The sequence below is a fragment of the Triplophysa dalaica genome, chromosome 3 (assembly GCF_015846415.1).
Source record: "Triplophysa dalaica isolate WHDGS20190420 chromosome 3, ASM1584641v1, whole genome shotgun sequence".
NCBI lineage: Eukaryota > Metazoa > Chordata > Actinopteri > Cypriniformes > Nemacheilidae > Triplophysa > Triplophysa dalaica.
In genome coordinates this window covers 8,719,853-8,742,702 of record NC_079544.1, presented here as the reverse complement: position 1 = coordinate 8,742,702, position 22,850 = coordinate 8,719,853, and the positions used below count along the sequence as shown (strand labels likewise).

The 22,850-nt window shown below is 35.5% G+C and overlaps 1 protein-coding gene across 1 annotated transcript; it reads right to left on the bottom strand.

Annotated features, from left to right (window-relative positions):
• Positions 1–519: 519 nt before the first annotated feature.
• Positions 520–22,737, bottom strand: LOC130418111 (zinc finger protein GLI4). Its single transcript, XM_056744074.1, has 9 exons — positions 22,168–22,737; positions 14,760–15,862; positions 10,718–10,879; positions 7,937–8,047; positions 7,106–7,250; positions 5,765–5,897; positions 1,866–1,987; positions 1,072–1,179; positions 520–993 (listed from the first exon to the last, which is right to left on the bottom strand). Exons 2-9 carry the CDS (start codon positions 15,720–15,722, stop codon positions 884–886), a joined length of 1,854 nt encoding a protein of 617 aa, XP_056600052.1. The 5' UTR covers positions 15,723–15,862; positions 22,168–22,737; the 3' UTR covers positions 520–883.
• Positions 22,738–22,850: the final 113 nt, after the last annotated feature.

Below are 22,850 nucleotides of genomic sequence, written 5' to 3'. Positions count from 1 at the left end.
GCTAATGAAGTGCAACAGCAGCTATATTTACCATAACAGATCACCTTTAACACAGGGAGTTTAAAGTTAGTACACCAGCCGTTCCTGAATTGTTAAAGGCACAGTTCGCCTTGAAATACAAATCTGCTATCATTATTCGCTTTAAAACTTGTAGCATATATGATTGTTCCTTCTATGTAACACAGAAGATATTTAGAAAAATGTTTCAGTTGTTTTGTGACTATACAATCTTTTCTTATCTTTTTACCAACATTTTTCATTCATCTTCTGTGTTCTTCAGAAATTAGGTCATACAGTACTGGACTGAGTATGTGAGTAAACGCTGAAAAGATTTTTCAATTTTGGCAAACAATCCCATTGAAGCATTAGTTGATGTATTAGTTAATGCAGCAGCACATGGTTGTTTGTGGGCAGTAAAAAAAGAACAGAATAAATCCATATTCATCAACTGCATGCTCTATGTAATTTATTTATTTATTTGATAGATGACCAAACGGTGCCACCATGTGTTGTGTTACTGGCAACACATATATGAAAAATACAACAAAATGACATTACAAATGGTGTCATGTGACCACCTCAATGTAAACAGCATCCCTCCTCAACACTCTAGGCAAATAGAAAAGCACAGTGTCTATGCAGAAACAAGCTACAACATCAGTGCCGAAGCAGAGGAATTTCAGCGCCGCCATCATTTACAGAGACAGTCTTATCTCTGACTCACTGCTTGAGGAATCTCAGACAGAGGATGTGGCCCCAACACAGTGTAGAGATAGAGAATTTTCATTTAGTTTTACTTTCTCAAGGACCCCTGCCTTCATGTCCCCCACACTTTACAAATCACTGTTCCCTGGCAGATCAAACCTGGTGCTTACTTTTCCAGCTACAGAGAGCAGATCTGACTGAGGCAACGGTCATAGATGCCAACCGGAACAGAGAAGGAAGGAGGGTGATTTCCACTCGCCGCAGAGGTGTCCTGGGTCAGACCGTAGCCTGCCAACAGAGAGAAAAGTACCAGAATTGGACCAGGGATGGAAGGTGAGGAGATGATGTGAGATGACTGACACTTACCAGATGAGTTTACACAAGTAAAAGCAAATCCATTTTGTTCAAAATTTAGCAGATCCTCTCTTCCGTTATTAGAAATGTGCTCGAGCCGATTACAAGAGGCCTGAAAAACTAGGCAAAGACACAAACATGAAGTAGACCAGAATTAGCTAAACACAATAAACTGTTTTAGTTGAGCAACGCTTGATATTAGTTGATTTTATTTTGTGGCTGCGAAACCAAATTTATAAATCCTTATTTTCCCAATAAAGAACAAACATCCTTTTTTACATTAATTCACATCAATATTTAATTAAAGGATTTCTGGAGCATCCTAAAATCCTCATTGTGTTTACAGAGGGATCTAAACATCTCCTTTCCAGCCCAGTTCTGATTAACATGCACATGGATCTGATTAAGAGATCTAATTTAGTGGTTTTTCGAGCTGTCGTTGAACACTGATTTAAAAGAGCCAGATTTAAATCATTACCACTTGTGATTATAATTTAACCGCGTAGACAATAGAAAACCAGCAATGGCAACCATAAATTTTTAACGGCAACAATGGCTCCCTTCATGAAACACTCTCTGTGTTCCCGTAAGAGAAGACCTTCCTGTAACAGGCCGTAAAAACAGCTGAAGGAGGTATTTGTCCCACACTTAAGTCCACCTACTCTGCTGACTAACTCGGTCTCATTTTTTAAAGTTAATGCATATTCCAACATAAGTGCCAACTGGTTGGTTTTCTGGAATGTTTTCCTGAAAACAAGCTGGGAATGTCATCACTAATTATTTATGTTTCAAATCGCTTTACTTACCTTGGTGATTTAGTGGTACTTCATTAAACATTTGGTTGAATTTTTGATGCGGGCTTTCAGAGACAGCCTGTAGCTCATTGGTACTGTTAATCATGTTGATTCCACAAACCAACTGAGAAATTCTGAAAGAACAATGCAATTGACTTAAAATGAGAAGAAATATTTTCTATAATAAAAATGATAAAGATAGAGCATGGTTCAGTTTATCAAAGAGCACACAAATGTTTATCCACTGTAAGGGAAAATGATCTGCCATGTGTTTAAATGTAAATGTACTCTATGATCAAAACCCTCACAATAAAAGATGGTCTCCTACACAAAAGAATAACACTTCACATGGATATTTAACTAAATGATTCCCGTTATGTAGAAATCAATAGAAGCATATTTTTAAATGTATTCTCCCAAATGTCTCCAAAACACGGCTATCATCGTGAGGAGAACCACACCACCAGCTAGGCTGTGAAGAGCCACTTCAAGAGGAGTCCAGCATTCAGACTGATGACATTGTCCCTTACAGAATGGCTTGAGGGAGTTTGGCCTAAATGAGATCACTGTTACTTATAAACAAGATGCTCTTGTCAATATGACTCACATCCTTTCAAAAGATTCTACACCACAGTGGCAACTACAAAATGCTATTTGAGGACAATCTGTCCTTTACTTTATCCACCTCCTTTAATGTAAAAATGTTATGAAGGTATGGGCAATCTTGAATGTGACTTAAAAAAATAAACGAAAAGAGAATGCATGAAGAGGGGGAATAGAGAGAAATAATTAAGGTACAAATATGTCATAATTACAGCTGTGATTAAAACATACAAGGGGTGATAATATTTGCAAAGCTTTGCATGCCTGCATCATATTATACAACCAAAATTGTAAAAAAAATTTTTTAAAAATGTAATTTTTTTACAATTTTGGTTGTATAATATGATGCAGGCATGCAAATCTATCCCAATATTATCCCAGCTTGTATGTTAGGGCAATAATACTTTAAAATGCTTAATATTTTCCCACAACTTTTTTAATCACATGACATAATTGTTTTATGTTCTAAATTATACTAGGAGCCAATTTTATTTAATTTTTCTAAAATTAAAACTTTTAAAACCTTCCTGTTCATTGAAATCACATAAAATATTGACCTGAAACTTATTAGAAAAACTTTACCATAGGAAAAAATGAAATATTTCCTAAAAAATAAACTGAAAAAAATGTAAAGCACTAAAACTATAATAAAAAACAAACAAAAAATAATGAATTAATCTTATATAGCAACATAAAAATCTAACTATTAAATGACAAACGCATATAACAAAATTGAAAAAAAGACTTGAACTAAAACATAAAAATAAAAAAATAAAAGCTAATTTAAAATAATAATAAAATAAAACTGTAATCAAAACTAGCTCCACTTTTTATATTTGCCGTTATAGCCTTTCTTTAGTCACAGTCCAGCCAGCCAGCTGCCAGCACAGGAATGAAAAGAATCAGCCTTATAAATCCCAATTTACCCATCACACTGATTCTCTGCTGGGTTGACAGTGTGTTATTTTTGGCTAACATGGAGTGAAAGACTTGTTTGAGGATGGTAGGTATCCTGTCATGTTCAAGAAGCCCTCTAAAAGATTAATAGAATGGCCACCTTTTTGTAGATCTGATGGTCCTGTATACATAAGTACACAGGTGGAAGAAAAATTTGCATTAATACCAAGCACAAACCCATTGGTCAACATAATGTGACTGTAAAAATTGTTCCTAAAAATACTAAATGTATAAATAATGTTGAACATAAATGAATGCGTGTTGCAATGCAATGAAAAGCATAGAAAATTGGAAAATAGAGCAAAAACATAGAGCTTTGTGGATGGAACCAATACTGTGCTGCAATGATTCATATAATCACAAAGAAATAGCCTATGGTCTTGCATCAAAGCAATTCAGAAAAGTTGTTTATAAATCTGTGGAATGAGCTTTTACACAGGCACGATTAAGGTCTTATGTAATACAAATGACACTCATGCCACAAAGATAAAGAGCTTTGATGAGCGTGTCTGAATATAATATAACGTCTCAGTCCAAGCATGCAATATTTTCTAAATCATTACAATGTGTCAAGTCTTCATTCCAAACAATTACACAATGAAAGTTTATTCAATGAATTATGAGAAGTTGATGCATGACATGATCATTAAAACAACATCTCTAGATTGGGTAAAAATGAAGGCCTATATAAATGTAAAGTGTTCATTTTGTGAATGATTGTTTGGATTTGAAAATAGGAAGAAAAAAAAAACTGCCAAATTAACAAATGTAAATGTAAAATGTAATTTATAAATAGGAGGTCATGTAACTTTACTCATCTTACAAAAAAATAAAAGGCTGTATACAATTGTTTGTGTACAAAATACAATATATTGTGCTGTAACATACTGTACACTAAACATTAAGCAGTATTTTTTGACAATAACTGTAAATGACAAAAACTAACAGAAAATGCCAAAGAACTACAAACTTTCCATACAAACAACCCTAAATCGATCTATTAAAGGATTATTTTAAAAGAAAACCTGTGTGCTTATAAACACTCACACAAAGAAAATAATAATGCATACGTCATTTGAAAAACTGTCATACTAAAATAATAATAATACAGCGAAATCAAAGCATCTTAAATAGTTATGAGGTCAGATTGTGACGCAAGGGTTTAGGAAAGCTAATTTAGTCAAAAAGTTTGTAATATCTTTCAGAATTAATTTGGGAGAAATTGGCTTTCTGCTCATGTTGACTTTGATTTAGCATCAAAAACCTCTTTCAATGTTTCTGTGACAAGTGAAATTTAAGATAGCTGAAAACTGGCAGCCTGTCGGAGTGTTAAATCAGATTTACTGAAATGCTGTTATTTGGTGAAACACATTTCATGTTTACTGCCACACTTCTTGGTGTTATCCCTTCAATTGTGATTTCTGTTTACATAAAGAAAATGATCACATAAAGTGAGCTCAAAAAGTCGGAGATTACAAGACTACATTAAATATCAGGGATTGAATTTCAAACAGTTTACATGTATTTGGTAATTAAAGCAAAACAGGAATTGCAAAAAATCTCACATTGATCTCACTGATGATACTATCATCACTTGTAAGAGAACTGCATTTTATTAAAAGAACAAATCTAGTTCCTGCTGGCTTAAAAGTAGAGTTATTGTCCACAATATAACATGTTTCTGTAAGCACCTGGATAAAGTTCATAATTAAACCCTGTTTGTGGGGACAGTTTAAAACCCCACATTTTTCCTGGAAAAAAATTGAAATTATACTGAAGTTAAATATTATTTAGATTAGATCATATAAACAACTTTACAAGAAAACATCTTAATGATAAAAACAAATCCTTCTCAATCTGCAAATATCTGCAAATATCTGCACAACAGTGAAACAGCAATAGCACCAGAAAAGGTCACGGCTTGACTGTGTGTTTTGAAAGGACTCATGATAACATTTTTCTAATTAATAAACATGTGTTGCTTCATAATGTCTTAGGGAAGAGAAGATGTGCTTCAATCACACTGGCCTTACTCTTTTCATGGGTCTCACATGTTATTAAATGCTCTGATTTAGGCAAATATGCGCATGGCAGATGGACTTCTTCATCCAGTGACAAATAGCCAATTAGCCACACGTAAAATTGTTCCCACATGCATCAAACAAGCAAACTGCTTTGTATCATGTTTCATCATTTCAGAGTAAAAATGTACGTTTCGCAATATTCCCAAGTTTTTCCGGATTCAATTAACAGCTATCAAACTTGGATGTTCTGCCAGAGATTTGGATTGCAACACTTATCATATTAGTCACATTTAACATGCTCATACTGACAAATGTGTTGAGACTCACCTCGGCCGACTGATCTTGTTATTGGACAGATGGTTGTGATGCTCCATGTTACAGTGTCTGTTTGACTGGTCCAGACTCATACTGATGGATCTTGCTTTGCTTCCCCTGCCGGATTCATTGTCCTCCGAGTATGCTGTAAACCCAGAAAAGCACAAATGATCTTTTTTATAAATTCAGTTCAAGAAATACATTATTCATTAACAAAATTACATTTAGTCTGCTTTTAAATGTGACGCATCATAGCATGAACAAAATCCAAACATGGTGTACATTTTTAATTTCTGATCCTCCTAGACATTCAAATCAGCTCAAAAATGAGTAACATAGACAGTTTTCCCGGCTCAAGTTATTAACCTCTCACAGAAATGATTGAAACTGAAACACTGAGCTGTTTGTTTCTCATTCTGCAGAATTAGAGCGCTGAAATATCTGTGGCTTCTGTCTGCCTGCCACATCTCTCAGAAAAGCAGCGAGCCGTCTGAGACAATTAGTGCTGCTGGATTTACACTTCAGGTGTCGGTTAGTTGCCTTGCACTGTCTGACAGCTTCTTGACTCAGTCACAAGCATTTGAAGGCAAAGTGTGTGGAATGGAAAGATTCTGGAGAGTGTGAGGGACATGCGTGGAATGGCCGCTTGCCCACGGTAGTAGGTGCCTCGTGACAGAGAAAACACTGAGCTTTTGAGCGTGTCGGAACGACTGATGTCAGAAATAGTAGGCTACGTGGTGAAAATCATGGGTATAGGGAAATGAAGGGAGTGGACAGAGTCACTGGTCTGAGCACCTGAGCACATATACAGTACGCATATTAAATTCAAGTTAAGTTTGAGTACAATCTTAAAGGCCCAATGTGTAATTATTTGGAGGATCTATCAACAGAAATGCAATACAATAAACATAGCTATGTGTTCAAAGGTGTATAAAGACCTTACATAATGAAACTTTATGATTTTGTTACCGTAGAATGAGCAATTTCTATCTACATACACCGCGGGTCCCCTTACATGGAATTCATCATGTTGTTTCTCCATTAGCCCCAAACTAACACATGGCTCTACAGAGCGCCTTTCCTAAATACGTTATCTCCTTTGGCGAAAATGTGACAACATCTTAGTCCCGTGATAGCTGCCATAGTGCTTCGAATGGGTGGGGGAGCAGTGAAGTGAGCCGTTGGTTGCAATTTGCAACCTCACCACAAGATGTCACTAAATATAATACACTGGACGTTTATTTCTCATTCCTTTCTTTGTGACAAATTCATATCAAAAGTTTCACAGGCCTCCTTTTGTAGTCAGCAACTCAGTGATGTTAGACCCAATGACCCATTTGAGAGTGTAGTTACCAGTGAAGCTTTCCTGGAGAATGTTAGTGAGAGAGCCAGAACACCTGTGGTCTGGGCTTTGTACAGCAGGAATATAGCCATGGAGATGCTGCAGGCCAAGGCACACATCCACAACTTCCTGCTCCACCTTATTGCGTAGCTGGCCCTGTCAAAGCACACAAAACATACATAAAATATCGTCACTGATGTCCTGCTATGATAAAGAGGACGCCACAACCTTTCTTGAAGCTCAACTGGTAGGGCGTAGTGTTAGCAACAGCAAGCTTATGTATTCATAAAAATTTGTAACTCTAATAATACAGTAAATTGCGTTGGATATGAAGCATCCGCCAAAAATATCCAGTAAATGTAATCCCGCTGCTCATAACACATTTTTCCCTGCAGGTACAGCTTGACTGAAAGCACATCAGAGTCTCATTGAGGCTGCAACAACTTTCTGTTGTTAATTCGTCTTTGCATTCATTGAAGCATGTTTGCTATTTGCATGTCACATCTGGCCTCTTGAGGAAACAGAACTGCGCTCCTTATTAACTGTATTACGGGAACACATGTGTTCTTGCTTAGAATGCCAAAGCCATGGGAATACACAAAGATCTCCTTTATCCTCCTTTGTTCATAGAGCAATAATAGCCCATAAAACAATAGGCCTTTTCATCAAGGATCATGGGGATGAAGATTACTGATGAAGTTAATGTATTAAACAATCTGACTTCATTTATCAGCTTATCTAATTAGATGCACATCGTGGGGGGTTTATTTCAGAGCATTAAGGTTTTGAGTGGAGCTGAAGTTGTTTCATCTATAAAACTAGCATGCAATTGAAATTGTTACCTTGTCCTGTGTCTGCAGGGCTTTACCGGAGTGGGCTTTGACGTGTTTGCGCAGGGAACTGGGGTCCGTGTAGCGTTTGGTGCAACCTGGGAGCTGACACGCATATGGTTTCTGAATAAAGCAAAAATTAACAACAAAAGAGATGAATTAGAAATTCAAATGTTTCATTTAACCCTAACGTTGTATCTCAATTTTTATGATTCAAATTTTTTACATGGGTTTTGCACATATTTAAGCAAAAAAAAGTGCTGCAAAGAGCTCGTCAACATTGACAACACCGTGTTTAATTTTTGAGAAATGCTGAGTTCTTTTCCATGTAAAATGGCAGTTTTGGAGAGTTTTTTAGTCTGTCAGCGACGGTTTGTTTATATAAAAGCAATGAGCTTACAAATTATAGATAAGATACAAAATAACGTTTAAAAGTTATGAATTATTACAATAGTATTAAAAGCGTATAAATAATTTTTTTAGACAATCCATTAAACCAAGATATTATTTCAAAAAGTATAATTTGAACTATAAAATTAATAAAAGCGAACACTGAAAAAGATGCTGTAAATGTTCTCAACAGCAATGCCATCACCATTTTTGCCAGAAGGAACAATTTTTATGTATCATTTTTGAATCTATGTTAGTCAACATAATTCCCATAATACATTTGGTTTATTCCGATAATTTATGTCTTGGTGAATGTAATATAATGAATAAAGAATCAGTTAGTTTTATGTACCTCCATCAAACACAACTCTTCATTGAAACTGAAGCATTTTTTCCCTTTAAAAATACAAAAACTATAAAGAGAATAATGGATAATTTTATGAAAATGTAGAAATAATGGACTTTCTAAACTCGAGGTGCACTGAGTACAATAGGGTATTTCTAGTTAAAACCTGAAGTTTTCAGATGTTTCGTATAGCTACATCAAACAAATCCTCTACAGGATGTGACACAGGTGCAGATTGATACACAAAAAAAGATTCTGTAAATATTAGGAAATTGTTCCATGTGTCCAGTCCAAATATTAAACACACATGTCACCCTGAGCTACACAATTTCTGAAAACAATAATTAATGATGATGTGCCTCTAGCAACATACTTTTGACATCATATGTTTCAGCTGCACGTTCAGAATTTATGATGGTCAGAAGTGAAGAAAAAATAGAAGCTTTATTGGACTTAGATCTACGCTTTCCCAAGATCAACACACAAAGGGGATTAAACCATTGTTTATATTAATAACACAAGTGACATAATGATAACATCCCTGTACATGACTTACACAGATGTGTTCTACTTATTTGTGCAGTCTGAATACATCTAGGATTATAATAAAAACCTTGTGGACAGCATTAAATGAAACCTCCCTGCTTAAATAAATTAGTTCTGTTGACTTAAGTGTGTTGAGGAAACAGATATGGACGTTTTATTGCTTGTTACACAGTGTTGCAGGTTGGCATGAGAGCCACAGTGGCAGAGATGTGAAGCCAGACTGGTAGCTGCTTGACTAGTGTTTCTCTCATTTAAATGAAAAGAGATCTCTCTGCAACGCTACACTATAATTCCTAACTCTGAACGTAGCGTAAATAAAACCCTGTTATTTTAGGGGAAATAACTCTGGAAAAAGTGATGAGTAAGCATTCACTGCTTATTTGTTATCATTAGTGGTGCTTCGGTTGATACATACCATAATGTCTCAGAGTGAGAAAACAGAGGCAAAGATGAAAATCAAGAAAGAAATTGCAGACAGTGTGTTGACTAGTAGACACTTCTTTCAGTGACCTTTTATAATAATGCTTTGGACTTTTTGCCCCCACAACTACTCAAAATGTTTGTGGCAGGTATTATAAAGTTCACATATAGCCTACAGTATACATTGGGGTCCTAATTAAAACCTTAAAAAAATAAGTTTCTGTAAAGGTTTCAAAACTAGGACAAATAATAATGATGTCAAATCCAAAATATGTGCGGTTCTGCTCTATTTTAGGTCAGAAAAAAATACATATACATACATACAGAAGATATACACTCACCTAAAGGATTATTAGGAACACCATACTAATTTTGTGTTTGACCCCCTTTCGCCTTCAGAACTGCCTTAATTCTATGTGGGATTGATTCAACAAGGTACTGAAAGCATTCTTTAGAAATGTTGGCCCATATTGATAGGATAGCATCCTGCAGTTGATGGAGATTTGTGGGATGTACGAAGCTCCCGTTCCACCACATCCCAAAGATGCTCTATTGGGTTGAGATCTGGTGACTGTGGGGGACATTTTAGTGCAGTGAACTCATTGTCATGTTCAAAAAACCAATTTGAAATGATTCGTGCTTTGTGACATGGTGCATTATCCTGCTGGAAGAAGTCATCAGAGGATGGGTACATGGTGGTCATAAAGGGATGGACATGGTCAGAAACAATGCTCAGGTAGGCCGTGGCATTTAAACGATGCCCAATTGGCACCAATGGGCCTAAAGTGTGCCAAGAAAACATCCCCCACACCATTACAACACCACCATAATTGCATTAATGAGAAATTGAACAGGTGTTCCTAATAATCCTTTAGGTGAGTGTATACCGGCAATACAAGGCATTTTTAATATCAAATGAATATGTGACTTTTTATTCAAATTGTTGACAATTTAAATCTTAACGTAACATGAATTTATTCTGAAAAATGTTACATGAAGCTTTTCATTTTTTACACATCGGTGTATATACAAGCTGTTACTGATGGCTTTAGTTTTTTAACCTGAAGGGCAGAGAGAATGGCCATACATACAGTGTCCAAGTGTGTACGCTGGTGTTTGGCCCGATCGCTGGAATTGCTGAAGGCTTTCAAACAGCCAGGATGTTGGCATATGTAAGGTTTCTCTCCAGTGTGGCTGCGTAGGTGGATCTTCAAGTTCTCCAGACGGGAAAATGCTTTGTTGCATCCCTCAAACTATGAGAGAAGAAACAAACACACATAATCATATGAATATAAAGTCCTTCAATAGCACAAAACTATAAAAGCTCGGTGTTCAACACAAGGGTAGCACATTCATAAGCAAATAATGACATGGGATCAAAGCATGCCACTTGCACGTAGAAGTTAAAGAAACACCAGTTAATGAGAAACAGAAAATGGCAATAATGGTTTGCGGGCAATATTCATTCATTACTGTGTTTCCAGAACTGTGTATTCAGAGGCACCACAAATGTTGAATTGCAAGCAGTGTTTGATAGAGAGTTAATGAGAAAGTGGCTAATGAAAGCATTATATTGACACTTTTAACACAAGATGCTGTGGCAAATTTAGAACAGAACATGTTTCTCAAGTACAGTTAAGTTTGTCAAGATTTTATAAGAGTAAATTTTTAGAACAAAGTGCCTAAATGCATTTGACAAAGTTTTTCTAGCATCATTTTTTTCTATCAATAGGAACAAATGATTGTGACATGACATTAATTGGATAATTCTTTCCTAATTTATTACTTTTTCTTTTGTTCAATTCAACACAAAAAGTTGAATTCTGGAGAATATTCACAAGGTGGGTGAGGACCAGGGACTGTTGTTTAGCCAAAGTACAAAAAAACTAAAGTAATATGGAAATGTTAATAAGAAATAAACTTTTTAAAGCCAAAGTCACTTTCATTGTATAATATAGAGTGAACATTCAGCTATAAAACTTCCATTGTGTCGCAAAGACGAAAGTAACAGCAGTTCTCTAAAGGGTTAGTAAATGATGACAAAATTTTCATCTGTGACTAAACAGTCCTTTCATCTGAAAATGTGTTGTGAGACTATATGACAAGCCACAAAAACTGATATCATCCTCTTGTTGTAAATCAAAATAAGTGCTCATTCACATTGTCATGCACATTTTTTAGGGCTTTTCTGATGATCTGCACATAGATACATGCACATGCCACTCCACACAGTTTATTAAACAGAGCATGTTCAAAGCTTCTTCCTGTTAGAACGCCTCTGCTAAGATGTTTGAGTTGGACACAGGCCAGCCAGGTAGTCAGTTATAAGACCAGCTGATTTAAGGTGACAGCAGCAGTCATGCAGACTTTTGCTTGGAGCAATTCTGTAAAATTATAAAACACATTTTGGCGGTCACAGGTGTGATGTCACGATGAGGTTATATGAAAAGTGAACAGGGTTTCATTTAGCATCTTTATGTCTTCGCATTTATAACTATAACATTTAGACTGTGTATGCATTTATGTTTAAATTTATCCATGTAGTTGATGATTTCATCCAAAATGACTAACAAATGCGCATTTGAGCAGACTATTACTGCACATAATGCAGCAAGTGTTGAAGATCAAAAAGAGTTGTAACATCTTCTGGTCAAACATCTCTAAATCAAGTGATTTTATCCCCATATTTACATGATAGTTTAAAAATCTAAACTGTTTAAATGAAAATGCAATCTGTTTTAACAGTGTATGACACTAACACTACTGTAATACTAATGCAAAACATAGACGTTTCGTTTTTGTGCTACTTTACCCCAAAATTAAAATTGTGTCATCATTTACTCACCATCTTGTTATTTCAAACCTGTATGACTTTCTTTCTTTAACAAAACACAAAAGAAGATAATTTGAAAACTGTTGGTAACTGAACAGCAACAATACCCATTCACTTTTATTGTAAGGACACAAAACCAATGCAGGTGAAGGGGGACCATCGCTGTTTGGTTTCACAACAGTCATAGTCAGGTTTGAAATGACAAGAGGGTCAATAAAGAAAGAAAGAATTTTCACTTTAAGATTTATTTATTTATTATTTTATTAATTAATTACATTTATAATATTACAATTTAACATTTGTAAATATTTTTAAGTAAACACATTTGTTTTAGATATATCAGTCATGATATTGGTAACATGTAGGTTTATAATTTTATGTTTTTATATTAAATTAAACAACAGAATCTGCATTATGAGACAATACCAGAAATGTTCTTTACTGTCCAATAACATTATAGAAGACAATTTTACTTACTTTTCTGCCCTTTAAATCATTAGATTTGTACAATGGGCTCAGTAGGGCTGATACTAGTTGTGTTATTCAGCCGTTTTTATTTCTTCTCTACATAGGCTACTCTTATAACCATATGGTTGTTTACATTAAAATCTCTCAAATTCCCCAAATGACAAATAATATATTTAGTTTTGATTGAAGGTCAAAATTAATTTATGTCAGGATAAGCCTGCGAGTGATTAAACATTTTTAGACTTATTGTTCAATTAGTGAAGATGTTTTTCAACAGGATGCCAGTGAAGAGCCACACATGTATTTAATATCTTACCAAATAATCGTCCTCTGACCCCCACAGTTTAGAGAGAAAAATAAAACAAAAATAAAACACTAAAGAGCAAATAGATTAAATTATATCCCCTGGCTATCTGACATCACTAACTGGAAACGCATTTCTTATGTTGTTCATTGTGTAGAAAATAAATAACAGCTTTATCAAAGGATTCAATTTATACGGTTTTAGGACACTGTCATCCATGCCTACCATAATATCTTTAAGCATGTAATGCATTTATAACTGTTGACAGGAAAATCATTATATTAGTGTATGTGTATTATATTTCAATGTTTACAAATCTCAAACATAGATCAAAACGGATGAAACATTGGGATTTGTGGTTATTATAACTAAGCACTGGGCATAACTTAGCATAACAGAAAGTTTTGAAGTGCAAGAATCCTTCTTCGAAGTTGTAATGGAAAGAGTTTATTCGATTTATCATTGCACATTCATTATCAATCTCCATGAAGGCTATTCTCACAAATAGAAATTGCAACTATAAACAACTTTCAAATTTCTTAATCTCCAAAATCTGCTATGCATTTTTTTGGAGCTGGGGAGAAATTGAATCCACATGTCAGTCAATCTCTGTTAACTCTTACATCATAGAATTGCAAAAGCTTTAACTAAAAGTCTCATCCTGGTTGTTAATCCTTCTTGATTGATTGGAGCAATATTTATTAATCAAACATAATGTTTAATGCATGTTTACGCAATTGTGCCATATGATTCGAAATACAGTATAAACCCCCTCGAATGATTATAAAGTATGAAAATTATAATATGAACATAAAAATTAATTGTATAAAAATAACTGTATATGATGACAATGAAAAATGAAAGAATAATGCTTGGCCACCAATGTTTACTTTGCCACTATTGACTACCATAGTAGTAAAGTTGGCTTTACAAGAAGATATTTTGAAGAATGTATGAAAGCAAACAGTTCTGGGGCACTTTGAACAAAGAGAAAGGTATTTGGAAGAATGCTTGTAACCAAACAGTTCTTGACCACTATTGACTACCATAGTAGGAAAATTTGCAGTGGTGGTCAAGAACTGTTTGGTTCCAAGCATTCTTCCAAATACCTTTCTCTGTGTTCATTAGGAAAAAGATGAATAAATTATTTTTTGGGGGTGAACTATCCCTTTAAATAGATTTTAATTGTTAAATACAGCCAATTCAGGAAAAACTACATTCTTATCATATTGTGTTAATTTGATGACAGATGATCTAATGTGTAAAGTTAAACAGCGTCATACATTTTTTCAGTTAAATCAAATTAGTTTATTAGTTAAATTAAAGTAAATTATGTTGAACTGACTTAAAAATCCATTTGTATTTTTAATTGACTCATAAAGCTTACTTTATTTAACTTAAAAATGTAAGGCAGCTTTGAATTTTTCTTACGTTGTGGGAGGTCCCAAGCAAAATTGTGTGATTGATCTATTTCTCACAGCTTTGTATTGACACTGGACAAAATTTTGGATATGAAAGTTGAACTCACCATGCACTTGTTTGGTTTCTCACCAGAATGGACTCTCATGTGAATGAGCAGCTTGTATCGAGCATTGAAGGGTTTGTGTCGACGGACACATCCGGCCCAGAAGCAAGTAAAGTCCTCTCCTTTCCTCTGGTCTATGTGAACCTTCTCTATGTGTCTCACCAGTTCTTCTTTCCGCCCATAAGTAGCCCTGCAATCCATCCACTGACACGGCTGTCCATCACTTTGATGCCCATTTATTCCACCATCTCCAATAAACCTGCTAGGTCCCAAAGTATTCTTGTCTTGTTGTAGCGTAGAAAGTTCTTTGGCATCACTATTGTGAACATTAAAGTGCTGAGTTCCCTCCTTGTCTTTGTTCGAGTCAGTGCAGAGATACTGAAGCAGTTTTTCTTTGTTTTCGAAGTGCAGATGCTTCTTACATATATTCCTACAAATATGATATTTAGAAACATGTTCTAACTTGGGAGACTTGGGAAACAGACACCTTTCTGGAGGTTGCTCCTGTTGCGTACAATTGAAGAGAAGGTCCTGGCCCTCAGGTGGACCGCAGAGAGTGGAAAGAGATGGAGACGTCAACTGAAACTCGGACACGGTGCCTGAGGAATGGCTGGAAGAAGGAGAAGAGAAAGATGGAGAAAAGGTGCTAAAAGACGAAGAAGAGGAGAATAAGAAGGAGGACAATGTATCAGGGTCATGATGTATGTTACTTCCAACCGAGGATGTGTCGCTTTTCACTCCACTGATGTACGACACAACGGCTCTATCCATGCAACAGACCAAGTCAAGATCGTCTGCTGCTACTGAGACCGGAGATTCAAAAGAGCTGCACATCTTCAGGTCTTCTATTTGAATCGCTTGATTTAAATGCTGGTTTACGCACGACAGGTATTCCTTATCATTGCTGTTAACAGGACCACAGTGTTCCAACTGCGCAACTGCCGGGCTGAGCCGAGAAGGCCTCATAACATTCTTTGAGTTTCTTTCCTATACAAATGGAATTGTTTGAGCACATTCCCTTAAAAGTTCATTGTAAAATCGCTACTGTAGGTTCGGGTCTCTCCAATTGTTTTTCAATAGTGCATCTATGTTCATCTCCAAAGTACCTGCAAATAAACATAAGATTAGAATATAGACCATAACATCCATCCTGCTGAAGTAGATTTCAAGTGATCCATTTACAAATCATGAGCGGGAAACCCCGGTGCAAATCATTTTTTGGATGAAATGACCCTTTAAGTGAATATTAACAAGTTCAATCTTTAATGCACTGGAACACCTCGGTCACGTCACCACACCTGGCGGTGCCATACATACTGTAGCTGTTGAAAGCCTGCAGACCGCTGAGGTCAGAATGACTGCACATGGTTGAATGAATTATAACCGCAGATTCAATTAAACCTCATTCAGTCCTCTCATGGATTGGACTGGATTACAGTTTTCTCTCCCACTGCATGTTTTGCTTCTCTTTAGGTGTGCAGGTAGCAATCTTCAGACACAGCGGTCCAGTGAAGATGAACAGAGAGACATTTGTGCCCTAGCAGATTAGTTGGAAGCTCTGGCAGTGGTGGATGCAGAGATCTGGTACTAAAGGCAACGTTTTCTTATGTACCACATCCTTCAGCTAATGAGAAGCAGGCCTGGAACAGTGAGGACAGGCTCCTCAAAAGCATCTCCTGTCCAACAGGCACACTACTGTGCTACTTTAACACTGCACACACATTTGTTTAAGTGACCTAGGGATGTGCAGTCATGACGGTGTGGTAAACTTATTTAAAGTTGTGAAAGAGTTCTTAGGCACTGCATATAACTGCTGTGTTGACTGCTTGCATCAAAGCGAAACATTGACCAAAACAGGACTGGAATATTTAGAAAGTATATTGGCTCCATATGTTTTTAATACTATTGTGAATAAAGATAACTGTATAATAGAAAGGAAAATGTATCTCTGCTACATAAGAGGTTTTACAGAGAGAATTTATGCCATGTCCTGACTAATAGCTTTAAGATTCTTGGTCTATAAAGATTGCTTAAAAACATCTTCACCTTGCAAACATTTTTTTTTTTGAAGATTGGACAGAGAAATGCTGAAGATCTTTAAATTCCTTTTAGCAACGTTGGATCAAACACGATATGAAACACCTAAAATTTTAAAATGACACTGACAGATAAAACTTTATTACTTTACAATGATGTTGTATTTTTTTACATTAGTGAACTAACAAGAAGCTATTGATTTTTTTCAGCATTTTTTATCTTTCATTAATGTTAGTTAATGTCAATATTAAATATTAATGTAAGTTAATTGTGCATCTATTGATGTTAATAGTTTCAACTTTGATTTAAAAAATGTCAATGCTAAAATGAACACGAACTATAGATTATTAAATGCTGTAGAAGTATTGCTCATTTTCAGTTAATGTTAGCTAAGACATTACTAGTGTTAACAAATACAAACTTATTTTAAAGTGTTACTGAAATAACCTGCCAAAATGTAGAAAAAAATATTTTCCTATTTAATACCATCACAACGTACTTAACACACCTGCGTAATTTAAAGCTGGGAAATGAGGACTTGTTTAGCAGTAAAAACGTATTCCTTCATTTGAAATTTATTAGAAACTTACAAAGGACTTCTTGTCAAGAGCAAGTACACAGCAAGGTCATATTTTCATGGCATCTCACAGACTATTTTGATTTATTAAAAGAAATGAAAATTACGTGCTTTTTGCTTTTCTTTCTTTGTGTTATGCTTTGTAATTCATCATCAGCCAAAATTGTGATTAGTATGTTTATCATCTCCTGAACGGCAAAGAATAAAGAACATGCGCGAACCTGCTTTGTAATTACCCAGATTTATTAGCTGGCAGCAGGTGCCTGGCAGCTGTTAACTGTGAACTACATCGAGGGAAAAACAAAATGAACTGTTATGTTCAGGGTTGAAAAGTATTGTGTCATTTTCAACACTGCCACTTTAAACAAGCCAGAAATCTTTGAAGTGCGTTCAAGTCCATTCGAGCTAAACTAGCAGGGTTACATTTATGCATTCGGCTGTCGTTTTATCCCAACACACAGTGTCTTCAGCCTATTCTCATATGTGTGTTGACTCAGAATCAAACTCGTGATCTTGTTATACTCTACTAGTTGAAAATTTTCAATTTAAAGCTACCTGCTACCTGTCTTATTTAAAAAAGAAAACATTGCATCAAAAATACAGAACAGCTGCAGCACTTTTTTTATACTTTATGCTTAATTTTTTTCTCTTTTGTGAAATACTGTAAAATTTGAATGGTATTAAAAACTATGCTTCGCAAACATATTTCCTCCTGAGCCGAGACAAAAAAGTCCTCCAAACCAAAAAAAAAATAATCACACAATACTCTTACAGAACATTACATTAAGTTTTTGCACACAGTTTTTTTTAAGTTAAATTTACGTAAAACAACTGTGTGCAAAAACTTGTGTATAACACAAAAAAGTCCTACTACTGTCCTGTTTTTTTGCGTCGTTATTAAATTATTTCAAAAACCGGTAAATACCACACTCTGTCTTAAAGTAAATGTAAATGAAAGTAAATGTAGGTGGCAGAGAGCGAATCCAAGTGCACACACAGTTTAATAACACTACAAATCCGCATGAAACTGGGCACAGAATGAAACCTATGACCAGAACAACCAGGGTAATACCGTTGCATTACAGTAGGAGCCTGATAAACGAAAAGTCGTCTGAGAGTTTTTCAATTGAACTCTTCATTTGGACCAGAGTTGTTTAAATCTTTCCAAATGGGCTGTATGATATCATTTATACTTACTGTAGGCTATTTAATACATTCTGTATGGCACTGGTAGTCAAAAAAGCTCCAAAAATGACAGTAAATCGTCCGTGTCCATTGGCCTTAGTGTGGAACCAAGACAAATAAAATGTTCTTTATACAGTTACAGAAGACATCTGGATACATTGAGTTGTGTCTAATAGAAGACATTAACACACAATAAAAAAAGATCCTAGCGTATCATATTACTGACTGGTGATATTAGGCATCGATGACAGGACACATTACAGAACGGCTACGACCGACCACACTGTCAGTTCCAAACATTTATAAGCAAGTGCATATCTGTGAAAACACTCAGCTGAACTCCGAAACCAGAAAATTCCATTGAAATGACAGTTGTTGATTCCAAACCACCCGACATGGACAGAGCTTCTCCACAAAATGTGGTGGGTAGACAGTACGTGGAGCTGGTACTTACACACACCACACATCTGCCAATGGCTTGGTGTTAAAGCAGACGAGACCTCTGTAAATACACTCGGTTAATTAGTTATGACTTGAATTTTGTATATTAAAAATAAAAATATTCTGGTTCTGGTTAAAAAAGACGACTACGATCACCGAGTCGCAAAGTGAAATGTTTAAATTAGGAGCAACCCGAGATGTCATTTGGAATAAACAGACGACAGCCGATTTAATTAGAGTCAATGAGTCAATTTGAGTTTGTTTGCTTTACATGTATAGTGTAACATCTTTGGCCACACTGAGCCATGTACAAAACTAGCAGTAGTCGAGCATCTCTCTCTTAAAGATCCTTCAGTTAGAAAAAGCTCCTGTGTTTCCAATCAGGCTTCCAAACCTCAACTCCTTCAACCTTTCTGAATGTAAATAAAACTTTGAATTTAAATGTGTGCTTCAGACTTGTAAAGAGAGACACAGTTTCACCTATTAAATACACCACACAAATAAAACCTGAATGATTAACTCCTAGAAGTGAAGCGTTTTTGGGATTGTACATTGGTGCTTTTGGGACAATATTTAATGATCCCCAAATCTTGGTCTTAGATCATATTTCCAAGCATTCCATGGAAGTAAATGGAATCCTGGCTTTTAAGTATTTGTGTGAGTCAAGAAACACTGTGACATTTAATCCACAGTCAACAGGAACCAAGTCCTGCTTTACTGTCCCTGTCAACACCATCATTATCACATGAGGGCAGTCGTGGTTAGAGAGTCGGACTCGTGACCAGAAGGTCGCCTGTTCGATTCTCAGGGCCGGCAGGTAACGACTGAGATTCCCTTGAGCAAGGCACCTTACCCCTACTTGCTCCCTGGGGCGTTGCAGTGATAGCTACCACTGATGCGGATGTACGTGTGTTCATGATTTGCTGTGCTTGTGTTCACTACTCTGGATGGGTTAAATGCAGGTCACATTTCGGGTATGGTCACCATATCTGATGACTAGGTCACTTTCACTTCACTTCACATTCAATTGAGTGAAGAAAAAAGCACAGCAATACAAATAACATTATTAGTACAATGCTTTAAGACGTTACATGGACAGCATAATGGATTCAGCAGGCACTGCAGCATTTGTTTACAGGAAAAAAAATTGAATCTTAAACTGCCGATGAAATATTTACCTGCAGTGATTTATAGCCTTTAAACAATGCTTGCTTACAATATGCAAAGTATAATGGATCACACTGTGACACTTCAAACTTCTATCATCACCACAGGAAACTAATAGAAACTCGAACATAAAGAATGTACATTTCTGTAGACATTCAGTTGAGCACTATTCAAAGTGGAACGTAATAGGTTGTGTTAGTAGTGTATTTGTTACAGAAATATAATGATGAGCTAAGCTACCTTATGTATGATGGAATAATGACATGTTTCTTTGAATTCACACTATCTTGCTTAACAATAAGTATTAACAGATTCTTGATGATAATAGTAAAAGCTTGTGATAGCTTAGAAACACTGAAACACAAGCTATCACAATGTTTTACTATTATCATCAAGAATCTGTGATTAGCTGTTTAGCAAGATATTATAATGAACAAAATGTTACATACTTAGCAAAGTTGTCAACGTCTTGGGTAAATACTTCAATGTATTAAAAGAAAAAAAAAATTAGAACTTAAAATCATAGGAGAAAAATAAGATACTAATTTGGTATACCACAAGTTACAACAGCAAAACACAAACAGGTCCGTTCAGAATTTAACAATTTACACAGACAAGGAACATTTTTAAAAGAGAAGATGCCCACGGTCATCCGAGGTGTAGGACCGGACTGGACACTTCAAGCTAGGATGAGGTTCCAGTAAGTGCGCTCTAAAAATGGTTGTGTTAAAAAAACAAGATGTACACATCGTTGTGTTAGTTCTGGAGCAACACAAACCGTGTTGGTTTTAACTCAACTTGTGACACACGTTCATATTCGATATCATATTCAGTATCATAAGTGAATTATTCCAAGTAACAAAATGTTCTTTTAGCTTAAAATAACAATGCAAGGCTAAGGATTTCTGCAGATATCTGTCGTCAGTGTTGATATCTGCAAACATTTAGCTCGCCATTGATACCAGTAAGCTTCTTAAACTGTATAAACTTAGGAATTAGATAAACAAATAATGTATTTCACTGAGCTAAACTGAAGCACCATATGCATGGTCTCTTCATGCTGAAACATGAATGAATATACCTATAGCATCAACAAGAGATTTTGTTTAATTCATTTTATGTAGATGTTTAAGATTTAAACAGTCGATTGTCATAAACCCGTGATGACTTTAATCAGGCATTTATCTAAATAACATTTACTTGTATCCAAACAAAACACATGTGAGTGAAGTTATAACATTTAGGCCTACTCACTGTTTTTGTAAACAGACTGCTCCAAAGACTGATCATATATTACGCTCATAAAAATCAACAGCAAAAAAACACAAATGAATAAAATAACACACAAGGAAACCGTCTAAAATGTCATATTTCCACGTGAAACCAAATTAAACGAATTTATTTGGGGAAAAATATGTACAAGAACAAAACCATCTTGTCCTGAACATCTCAACCGAACAAAATAGAAGATGGCCACGAAGTAACATTGCTGTACTTTCTTCATTCTTCATTCTGTCTGCAATGTTTGTGTTTTAAATAATGTAGCAAGTCTTTTTATAAACCACCTAGTTGATTTATGTTTCCTGAAATCTAACCCAGTCTAACTTGACTATATAAAGCACCTGGAAGATGACCAAGAGCGATCTCTCATGTGTCCTTAGCAAGAACACAATATTAACTTGAGAACGATTTACAACCAAAGCGCATATTTTATCACCACAAAGTTGGACGTGCATTGCTCAAAAAAATGGGAAATGGTTCAGTTCAGTTTTCATTTGTAAATGCATGTTTCATTCATCACATTACTTTACATTCAATAAACCAGCTATGAAAAAAGTAGGTAATAGACATTTTACTCATTAGACTAAGCTACAGAATGATGGAACGGTCAAATCAAAGTATAACATTATATTAAAGACACCACTGTACAATTAAACATTTTAGTTGTTTATTCTGTGTGTTGTTTTTATTTTAATGAGGTAAACGTGCAGTAGGCCTACTCACCAAAGATTGAATAAAAGTGCCAGTCTCTCTTCCTCAGCTGCAGGACCAAAACTAGTGTCCATCCCTCTCACCGTGCAAGAGCCAAACCCATTTAACCAGACAAACTTCACAACAAACGAGAAAAGTTCCGCCTTCTCGCACTTTACAATGTATCTAACACAAAAACCGGCTACATTAATAATACGCAACTTACAGAAGTGTCCGCATCACTTGAAGGATATTTAAAAAGTTGCAGTCGCTTTTATAAAGATACGAAAAAGTTTCCCACAACGAAAATAATCAAGGAATTTGAGCAACGGAAACCACATATAAACAATGGTTTGCTAGGTATTTGTAAACTAAATGGCGATATATAAATGGTAAATGCACTTTATGTTAATTTTCGTAAAAGACACACTCACTGTATCGAATTATGAAGCTATGTGACTTTTTGACAACACCTCAGAAAAAATTCAATGCAAACTATTGTGAATTTAACATATATCTGCTGACATTACACAATAAAACATTGTATTCGTTGCTTAAAGTCAGGTTAGATATGCAACTTAATTTAACATTCTTGATATTACGTCAAATATGTAATCACGTTGGCCTGTCAAACCGTTGCGCAATGCAGTCGCGAAACAAACTGTATTCAGAAAACAAACAGCGGCATCTGCCGTATATTTATGGTACTGCCGCCT

Excerpts from the sequence above, each read along its gene's own strand:
- LOC130418111 (XM_056744074.1), bottom strand. The coding sequence starts at position 15,722 with ATGAGGCCTTCTCGGCTCAGCCCGGCAGTTGCGCAGTTGGAACACTGT. Across the intron at positions 8,048-10,717 it reads AGCGTACACACTTGGACACT|AAACCATATGCGTGTCAGCT; the intron begins GTATGTATGGCC and ends TGCTTTATTCAG. Across the intron at positions 1,988-5,764 it reads AACAAGATCAGTCGGCCGAG|AATTTCTCAGTTGGTTTGTG; the intron begins GTGAGTCTCAAC and ends TTGTTCTTTCAG.